Source organism: Salmo trutta, chromosome 9, assembly GCF_901001165.1.
Source record: "Salmo trutta chromosome 9, fSalTru1.1, whole genome shotgun sequence".
Taxonomy (NCBI): Eukaryota; Metazoa; Chordata; class Actinopteri; order Salmoniformes; family Salmonidae; genus Salmo; species Salmo trutta.
The window spans coordinates 39,056,807-39,067,721 of NC_042965.1; the positions used below are offsets into that span (position 1 = coordinate 39,056,807).

At 44.7% G+C, this 10,915-nt stretch overlaps 1 protein-coding gene across 1 annotated transcript in view; it reads right to left on the reverse strand.

Annotated features, from left to right (window-relative positions):
• Positions 1 to 84: 84 nt before the first annotated feature.
• LOC115200524 (calcium/calmodulin-dependent protein kinase type II subunit beta-like) overlaps positions 85 to 10,915 on the reverse strand; it is a 111,971-nt gene continuing 101,140 nt past the window's right edge. Inside the window, exons 16-19 of the mRNA XM_029763648.1 lie at positions 2,396 to 2,471; positions 1,851 to 1,945; positions 1,480 to 1,722; positions 85 to 1,062 (exon numbers count right to left, since the gene is read on the reverse strand). Of these exons, the coding sequence (XP_029619508.1) occupies positions 1,490 to 1,722; positions 1,851 to 1,945; positions 2,396 to 2,471 (404 nt within the window). The 3' untranslated portion in view covers positions 85 to 1,062; positions 1,480 to 1,489. The remainder of the gene's footprint in view (positions 1,063 to 1,479; positions 1,723 to 1,850; positions 1,946 to 2,395; positions 2,472 to 10,915) is intronic.

The following is a 10,915-nucleotide window of genomic DNA, read 5'->3' on the forward strand; positions in this document are numbered from 1 at the left end:
GCACGGCTCCCTGCAGGACCTCAGGAGTGATGACACGTCGTCAAACACACCCCTCACAAAAAAAAGTAGATTTCTTGAACATGATCTTGGGCTGAGTATAATATAATAGATAACATACAAGAAGCTTAAACAAAAACTGCCAATATCATTTTGTCACTTAATAATAGCCACAATAAAAAACAGCCAAATATCAAAAAACATCATGCTTCCTTAAAAGATATTTCCTCTATCTACAAACTCTAGAAACCACTAGCATTAAGAATTAGAATTATACAAATTACATATACAATTTCAATTGTGTAATAGCAGAAATAATAATGATAATAATGATTATAATAATAGCTTTTTACTTAACTTTACATCATGTATTTCCTGTGTTAAACAACACAGGTTTAGATGGGAAGAGGAAGAGGGGACATCATGAGACAAAAGAGGAAGAATCAAACGCACACCGAGGACAAGAAAAAACACCCCAACACACTCCCCTAACACTCCCCTAACACACACACCCTCAATACACTCCCTGCCCAAATCCTAATACTGGGCGTGAGTGTGGCGAGGGGAGAGTTGGGGAGGTTGGGTTTGAGGAAGGGCTGACAGTGAATTGACAGTGGGTTGACAGTGAGTTAACAGTGGGTTGACAGTGAGTTGACTGTGGGTTTGAGGAAGGGCTGACAGTGAGTGGACAGTGGGTTGACAGTGAGTTGACAGTGGGTTGACCGTTAGTTGACAGTGAGTTGACAGTGGGTTGACCGTGAGTTGACAGTGAGTTGACAGTGGGTTGGAGTTGCGGTGAGAAGAGGGTTGCTGTTGTTGGATGGTTGGTTGATTGTTGAGATAGTGTCGTCAGTGGGTACAGTGGCAGACGGCGACAGACAAGGGGGCGGTAGTTGTAGAGAAGAGATGCATGCTGGGTATCCGGTGTGCGAGAGGTCTGGTGCTGCAGGCTTAGAGCCACCCAACACTGGACATGTTCTCTGCCTCCCTCCCTCCCTCCCTCCCTCCCTCTCTCTCTCTCTCCAGCAGAGCACTCTTGTCAGACATGGCTTTGGCATTCTCCTCCTGAAATACAGGACAAGACACTATTTAACAGGCATTTTAATACTTTCTGAAACAAGTTGTACAGGGGCGAGGGGGGACTCAATACACTTTAAAATGACTAAAACCGCATTGAAACTGTGTATAAATGATACCGGACCTACATTCATACAGTTTATTGACTGTGTCCAGCTCACTAATAATCACTACATTCATACAGTTTATTGACTGTGTCCAGCTCACTAATAATCACTACATTCATACAGTTTATTGACTGGGTCCAGCTCACTAATAATCACTACATTCATACAGTTTATTGACTGTGTCCAGCTCACTAAAAATCACTGAGATGAAAGCTAGGCAGTCAAGGAGCATAGAAAATTCCAACATGATGGATAGGGAATATATAAATAATTTTCAGTGCTGCGGCCCTTTCCGTACCTCACGTACATCACTGGAGTGGGGCAGCGGGAGCGCCCGAACAGTGGAAGTGGACGTTCTGCCACTTGGAGTCCCGGCGGTGCCACACCCTAGTCTCCTCTGATTGGCTGGAGCGCGGATGGCCCAGGCCGTCGACAAATTGGGTGAGGCGGATGTAGGCGATGCAGGCCGCGTCCTCTCCAATCAGGTGGACGTGGGGGTTGAGGATGGTGGTGTGGATAGGTTTACTGTTCTTAGACAGGACTGGAGGGAGGGAGGGAGGGAGGGAGGGAGGGAGGGGAAAAGGGAGAGAGACAGCATTGTTTTTGTCCATTGGTGTACTAACGAGTATGAACTCAAGTTATGAGAAGTGCTCTGTTGCTTGTTCTTACGGTTCTCAAAATAGAATCTGTGGAAGTCCATTCCCTCCACCAGGTTGCCCAGGGCCTCGGGCTCAAAGGAGGTCAGACCAGGATCACAGATCTTACTGTGGACAGAGACAAACACACGTCAATGTATCTCTCTCTCTCTCTCTCTCTCTCACACACACACACACACACACACACACACACACACACACACACACAGACACATTACGATACATGTTCACACTACAAATGACTAAACCAATCATCAAATGTGTAGCAACCCACAGACACACTCTCTCTCTCATACACACACACACACACACACACACACACACACACACACACACACACACACACACACACAGACTCTCTCTCTCTCTCACACACACACACACACACACACACACACACACACACACACACACACACACACACACACACACACACACACACACAGAGACTCTCTCTTTCTCTCTCCCTCTCTCACACACACACACACACACACACACACACTCAGACTCAGACTCTCACACACACTCTGACTCTCTCTCACACTCAAATGAACTCACGCGTATGCCTCAAAGTCTCCATTGTTGACAGCCTGGATCAGCTGTTCAGTGATCTTAATGATGTCTTGTTTACGTGCTGTAGGAGGAAAACAGGACAGAGTCACACACAAGTGGAGAGAACTAGAGGAGCGCAGTGAGAGTGCAGAGTACCCACCTCATACGCATGTCAACGCACGCAAACAATATTGATTAGTAATCTTGTATCAACCACCAGCACAACTACACACAAACACACACTGTTGATAACTCTCATAGCTGAACACACACACTGTTGATACCTCTCACAGCTGAACACACACACTGTTGATACCTCTCACAGCTGAACACACACACTGTTGATACCTCTCACAGGTGAACACACACACTGTTGATACCTCTCACAGCTGAACACACACACTGTTGATACCTCTCACAGCTGAACACACACACTGTTGATACCTCTCACAGCTGAACACACACACTGTTGATACCTCTCACAGCTGAACACACACACTGTTGATACCTCTCACAGCTGAACACACACACTGTTGATACCTCTCACAGCTGAACACACACACTGTTGATACCTCTCACAGCTGAATGAACAACCGCTTCCATCCCATCTGGCATAATATCACTGCAGTTAATGTTAGTTGCTACCCGTGAAACCACACAATTCACAATTTTCACTTCCAACAAGCAAAACAACACCACACAGGTCGATCAAATCAAATCAAATGTTATTAGTCACATGGGCCGAATACAACAAGTGTAGACCTTACAGTGAAATGCTTACTTACGAGCCCCTAACCAACAATGCAGTTTCAAAAAATTCTGAATAAGAATAAGAGATAAAGTAACAAGTAATTAAAGAGCAGCAGTAAAATAACAATAGTGAGACTATATACAGGGCGGTACCGGTACAGAGTCAATGTGGTTAGTTGAGGTAATATGTACATGTAGCTAGAGTTATTAAAGTGACTATACAATGATGATAACAACAGAGAGTAGCAGCAGTGTAAAAAAAGGGGGAGGGGCAATGCAAATAGTCTGGGTAGCTATTTGACTAGAAGTTCAGGAGTCTTATGGCTTGGCCATAATGACCATCATTATGTTTAGAGGAAAAAGGGAGAGGTTTGCAAGCCGAAGAACCACCATCCCAACCGTGAAGCACGGGTGTGGCAGCATCATGTTGTGGGGGTGCTTTGCTGCAGGAGGGACTGGTGCACTTCACAAAATAGATGGCATCATGAGGGAGGAAAAGTATGTGGATATATTGAATCAACATCTCAAGACATCAGTCAGGAAGTTAAATCTTGGTCGCAAATGGGTCTTCCAAATGGACAATGACCCAAAGCATACTTCCAAAGTTGTGGCAAAATTGCTTAAGGACAACAAAGGCAAGGTATTGGAGTGGCCATCACAAAGCCCTGACCTCAACCCTATAGAAAATGTGTGGGTCGAACTGAAAAATCGTGTGCGAGCAAGGAGGCCTACAAACCTGACTCAGTTACACCAGCTCTGTCAAGAGGAATGGGCCAAAATTCATCCAACTTATTATGGGAAGCTTGTGGAACGCTACCCAAAACATTTGACCCAAGTTAAAACCTGTTGAGGCCACGGGTTAGCAATGAACCCTGAGACGGGATTGCTAGCAAGGCTGGAAATTCAAAACATCAAAAATCTAATAATTTCAATTTCTCAAACAATCAACTATTTTACACCATTTAAAAGATAAACATCTCCTTAATCTAACCACATTGTCCGATTTTCAAAGAGGCTTTACGGCAAAAGCATAAAGTTAGATTATGTTAGGACAGTACATAGCCACAAAAGTACAAACATCCATTTTCAATTCAAGGTCAGGCGTCACCAAAAGCAGAAACCAGCTAAAATTATGCACCAACCTTTGACAATCCTTTTTGCCTGCAATATGAGTTTTGTTATACTTACAGACACCATTCAAACTGTTTTAGAAAATTCAGAGTGTTTTCTATCCGAATGTGTTAATAATATGCATATCCTAGCTTCTGAGTTGGTGTAGGAGGCAGTTAAAAATGGGCACGTATTTTTTTCAAAATGCTCAATACTGCCACCGTGGCCCGTAGAGGTTAAACAATTTTTACTTGGATTAAATATCAGGAATTCTGAAAAACTGAGTTTAAATGTATTTGGGTAAGGTGTATGTAAACTTCCGACTTCAACTGTAATTGGTCAGGTGCCCATAAAACGGCCTCAATCCACTGCGGCGACATTCCAGTCTTTTAAATGCCCTAAAGCAAAAAATGCATCTAGAGCAACACTCAAAACACGTTGTAAACACTAAAACAATATATTCAAACCTATATGGCCTAGAGCTAGGTAAGAGGCCTGCCTCGCCTGGTATAATGATCGGGGAAACACTCGTTAGGGCATATCACACAAGTCGGGGTGCTGAGTGAGTGGCATCACAGCGTGCACTGTAGGTATAAACCCACACAGCCATTTGATTGGCAGATTCTCTGAGGTCAGGGGTCATGCTGAGTACTCACTCTGAGAGGTGAGGGAGAGGCTGGAGAGGGACATGGGGGGAGGAGGGGAGGTGGGGTGTGATGGGTGGGGGGTGGGCCTGGGAGCTAGTACCACCTCCGCCTCGGCGGGCGCAGGTGGAGTGGGGGCTGTGGACGGGGCGGACGACCGGCGAACATTGCTCACTAGGTCTGAGAGACGGGATACTGGTCGCAGGAGAGAGAGAGAGAGATGGAGAGAGAGCAACGGAAAGATAGAAAAGGAGAAATAAATGAAAAGAGAAGGAGAAGGTGTAGAACAGAAAATAAAATGAAAAAACCTAAGTATAAAGAACGCACACAAAGTGACATATTCTTTGAAACAGATTTAGAATGAAGATTACACATATTTAGCACATATTTAACAGATGTTATTGCGGGTGTAGAGAAATGCTTATGTTCCTTTTGGCGCTAGTGTCACGCCCTGGCCATAGAGAGGGTTTTATTCTCTATTTTGGTTAGGCCAGGGTGTGACTAGGGTGGGCATTCTATGTCCTTTTTTCTATGTTTTGTATTTCTTTGTTTTGGCCTGGTATGGCTCTCAATCAGGGACAGCTGTACATCGTTGTCGCTGATTGGGAGCCATACTTAGGCAGCCTGTTTTCCTTTGGGGTTTTGTGGGTAGTTGTTTGTCTTGTGTTTTTCACCTGACAGACCTGTTGGCTTTCGTTTTTGTTTCTTTGTTTAAGTGTTTCGTCATTTATAACAAATTATGACCACTTACCACTCTGCATCTTGGTCCCCTCGTTCAGACGATCGTTACAGCTAGGAACACAAGCATTTCACTACACCCGCAATAACATCTGTTAAATATGTGTATATTACCAATAAAATGTTATTTGCTTTGATTATGAAACATGTCAATGAACACCTTTCAAAACACATATAATGGAACAAAACTGAACAGATCATTTTCCTATGAGAGAGAATATGGTGACATTTTGGAACACAGAGCTGATTGTCTAAATACCTGCAGTACCAGCCAAAAGTTTGGACACGCCTACTCATTCAAGGGTTTTTCTTTATTTTTACTGTTTTCTACATTGTAAAATAATAGTAAAGACATCAAAACTATGAAATAACACACAGGAATCATGTAGTAACCAAAAAAGTGTTAAACAAATCAAAATATATTTTATATTTGAGATTCTTCAAAGTGGCCACCCTTCTGCCTTGATGACAGCTTTGCACACTCTCTCAACCAGCTTCATGAGGTAGTCACCTGGAATGCATTTCAATTAACAGGTGTGCCTTGTTAAAAGTTAATTTGTGGAATTTCTTTCCTTCCTAATTCGTTTGAGCCAAGTGACAAGGTAGGGTTGGTATACAGAAGATTGCCCTATTTGGTAAAAGTCCATATTATGGCAAGAACAGCTCAAATAAGCAAAGAGAAATGACAGTCAATCATTACTTTAAGACATGAAGGTCAATGCGGAAAACGTCAAGAACTTTTAAAGTTTCTTCGTGCAGTCGCAAAAACCATCAAGCGCTATGATGAAACTGGCTTTCATGAGGACCGCCACAGGAAAGGAAGACCCAGAGTTACCTCTGGGTTCATTAGAGTTACCAGCCTCAGATTGGAGCCCAAATAAATGCTTCACAGAGTTCAAGTAACAGACACATCTCAACATCAACTGTTCAGAGGAGACTGCATGAATCAGGCCTTCATGGTCGAATTGCTGCAAAGAAACCACTACTAAAGGACACCAATAAGAAGAAGATACTTGCTTGGGCCAAGAAACACGATCACTGGACATTAGACCAGTGGTAATCTGTCCTTTGGTCTGATGCGTACTAATTTGAGATGTTTGGTTCCAACCTCCATGTCTTTGTGAGACACAGAGTAGGTGAACAGATGATCTCCGCATGTGTGGTTCCCACCGTGAAGCATGGAGGAGGGGGTGTGATGGTGTGGGGGTGCTTTGCTGGTGACACTGTCAGTGCTTTATTTAGAATACAAGGCACACTTAACCAGCATGGTTAACACAACAGTGATACGCCATCCTATCTGGTTTGCACTTAGTGGGACTATCATTTGTTTTTCAACAGGACAATGACCCAACACACCTCCAGGCTGTGTAAGGGCTAATTGACCAAGAAGGAGAGTGATGGAGTTTTGCATCTGATGACCTGGCCTCCACAATCACCCGACCTCAACCCAATTGAGATCCTTTGGGATGAGTTGGACCGCAGAGTGAAGGAAAAGGAGCCAACAAGTGCTCAGCGTATGTGGAAACTCCTTCAAGACTGTTGGAAAAGCATTCCAGGTGAAACTGGTTGAGAGAATGCCATGAGTGTGCAAAGTTGTTTTGATGTCTTCATTATTATTCTACAATGTAGAAAATAGTTAAAACAAAGAAAAACCATTGAAATAGTATATGTGTCCACACTTTTGACTGGTACTGTACATTACGTCCCAAATGGCATCCTGTCCCTTTCACCTACATAGTGTACTATATTTAGCCAGACCCCTATGGGCCCTGGTCAAAAGTAGTGTAAGAATAGGGTACCATTTGTTACGCACCCCTGTAGTGCACTTACGCTGCATGGGGGTGTGTGCCATGGGTGGGGAGGCGGTGGAGGGGGCGGCTGGAGGGGGTGTGCTGGTGCCTCCCTCCCTGTCAGACATGGGCCCTGACGCCCTGCGTACAACGCCAAACAGGTCTGGCAGCTTAGAGGCTGGGGGAGGGAGGGAGGCAGGGAGAGGCAGGGAGGGAGGGAGGCAGGGAGAGGGAGGGTGGGAGGGAGGCAACGAATATGAATAAAATAAAAAAGAACAGAAGATCTTCACAAACAAACTGCATGCCAAAAAGGAGAAAAAGCTGAAACAGAATCCATGCATGTGCCATTGGGACTGTGATGCTGTTCTGTCTGTGTCCACCAGTGGGAGACAGTGAGCCGCTACACATACAGCGTTGAAGGCTCAAAATGGAACGACAGGAGAGGGGGATGAAGGGATTGGAGATACAGAGAGGAGTGAGGGATGAGATGAAACACAGTAGTACGTAAATCGCTAAATCTCTCTACACAAGATGCAATGGCAAGTTTGTGGTCTCTACTCATATTTGTATAATACAGGCTTTATTCACAACAGTTGTTAGACATGATTGTTTGATATTAACACTGACAATTAGAAAGACAACATTTTTATTTATCTGTTATTTTACCAAGTAAGTTGACTGAGAACACATTCTCATTTGCAGCAACAACCTGGGGAATAGTTACAGCGGATAGGAGGGGGATAAATGAGTCAATTGGAAACTGGGGATTATTAGGTGACCATGATGGTTTGAGGTCCAGATTGGGAATTTAACCAGGACACCAGAATTAACACCCCTACAATAAGTGCCATGGGATCTTAAATGACCTCAGAGAGTCAGGACACCCGTTTAACGTCCCATCCGAAAGACGGCACCCTACACAGGGCAATGTCCCCAATCACTGCCCTGGGGCATTGGGATATTTTTGTATTTTAGACCAGAGGAAAGAGTGCCTCCTACTTGCCCTCCAACACCAATTCCAGCAGCATCTGGTCTCCCATTCAGGGACTGAACAGGACCAACCCTGCTTAGCTTCAGAAGCAGGCCAGTAGTGGGATGCAGGGTGGTATGCTGCTGGGTTCACTCAAGCCACATCATTCAGGGTTTCAGTGTTCTATAACTAAGTTCTGATGGTGAATACACACACGGGGTGTGTTAGCCATAAGTCACTCAGTAACTCAACACACTGAGTCGACCAGGGTTGACTGTAAGAGCATGTATGTGTGTGTGAGCGTTTATACATACGTGTATGTGTGTGTGTGAGCGTTTATGCATAAGTGTGTGTGTGTGTGTGTGTGTGTGTGTGTGTGTGTGTGTGTGTGTGTGTGTGTGTGTGTGTGTGTGTGTGTGTGTGTGTGTGTGTCTTGACTTGCAGCAGACAGTGGGTGAGGGGACCTGTGGCTGAGGGGCAGGAGTGTCAGGCTGAGACAGTCTTAAATGAACTTTCCATACTCTTCCCTGATCACACACACACACACACACACACACACACACACACACAAACAACAGACATAACAATGGGAAGAAATGGATGGAAAAGAAGCTAAATGAATGAAAGAATGAATGAATCACAACATGTAGGAGGTGAATGGAAAGCAAATAAACACCCACTAACGATTTTAAATCTCTGTATTGAATCTACCTTGGTTACGTTCCAAATGGCAGCCTATTCCCCAAACACTACTACTTTTGACAAGGACCCATAGGGGATAGGGGTCCATTTGGGAGGTATCAGTACACTAGATGTATTAAACACCTCCTAATGTCTTTGTTGTGGTTGAATGTTAATACAGCAAGCTAATTGGTTCTGTGCTTTATTGAAGAAGTTAATTATCCAGGATGATAATTATGATCATGGTGCTAATTACTATGGATAAAATGGCACCATATTCCCTACAGAGTGCACTACTTTTGACCAGGGCTCTATTTACTTTTCGCTTTATAGTGTACTGTTTTTTTTTAAAATCAGAGATCTGGTCAAAAGTATTTCACTATATAGGGCAGGGTTCCCCAACTGGCGTTCTGCGTGCCGAATTTGGCCCGCGGGTGGTCTTACTTGGCTACTCAAGTTTATTTTTATTTTTTTTTCATACATTTTTTTTTCTTTCCCTTTTTCTCCCCAATTTCATGATATATAACTGGTAGTTACAGTCTTGTCTCATCGCTGCAACTCCCGTACAGACTCGGGAGAGGCGAAGGTCGAGAGCCGTGCGTCCTCCGAAACACAACCCAGACAAACCGCACTGCATCTTGACAAAGTTCCCGCTGAACCCGGAAGCCAGCTGCACCAATGTGTCGGAGGAAACACTGTATACCTGGCGACCGTGTCAGTGTGCAATGCGCCCGGCCCGCCACAGGAGTCGCTAGTGCACAATGGGACAAGAACATTCCTGCCGGCCAAACCCTCCCCTGACGATGCTGGGCCAATTATGCGCCGCCCCATGGGTCTCCCAGTCTCGGCCGACTGCGACAGAGCCTGGACTCGAACCAGGATATCTAGTGGCACAGCTAGCACAGCGATGCAGTGCCTTAGACCCCTGCGGCACTAGGGAGGCCGGCTCCCCAAGTTTTCTGAGCAATTATTATAATATTGTCATTGTTGGGCATAAAATATTGTAAAAACACCAGGAAGTCAGCTCCAAGTGGTGTTTTTATTTTGGAAATCTGTACCCAAGTGTTCCCACGCATAATAGAGAGACACGTGATCATTATTACAAATGTAATATTCCTCTGACTGTGTAACCGGGCTAAGATAGGACCATATACCTCTCTCAACAGTTTAAAATGTCTCCACCTGTGTCACGGAATTGGTACCTTTTGGTGCTAAAGCTTGCTAAGACCTTGTCAAGGGGGGGCTTTCACATGTGTCAAGGGGGGCTGATCACCAGTTCGAGCCCGGGAAGGGGGCTGGGAGAGTGAAGGAAGCTATACCGCTAAGCTAGCACAGTGAAGGAAGGTATACCGCTAAGCTAGCACAGTGAAGGAAGCCTATACCGCTAAGCTAGCAAAGTGAAGGAAACTATACCGCTAAGCTAGCATAGTGAAGGAAGCTATACCGCTAAGCTAGCACAGTGAAGGAAGCTATACCGCTAAGCTAGCACAGTGAAGGAAGCTATACTGCTAAGCTAGCACAGTGAAGGAAGCTATACCGCTAAACTAGCACATTGAAGGAAGCTATACCGCTAAGCTAGCACAGTGAAGGAAGCTATACCGCTAAGCTAGCATAGTGAAGGAAGCTATACCGCTAAACTAGCACAGTGAAGGAAGCTACAGTGCTAAGCTAGCACAGTGAAGGACGCTATACTGCTATATAAGCTAGCACAGTGACGTCTGTTACATGTGGGAATATTGGATCGCCTACTACACTGGGGGAAGAGCAACAAGTGTTCTGCTATTCAGAGAGTAGAAAACACAGGAACATACCAGGAACATGCTGTGCCATACAGAGATGTAGT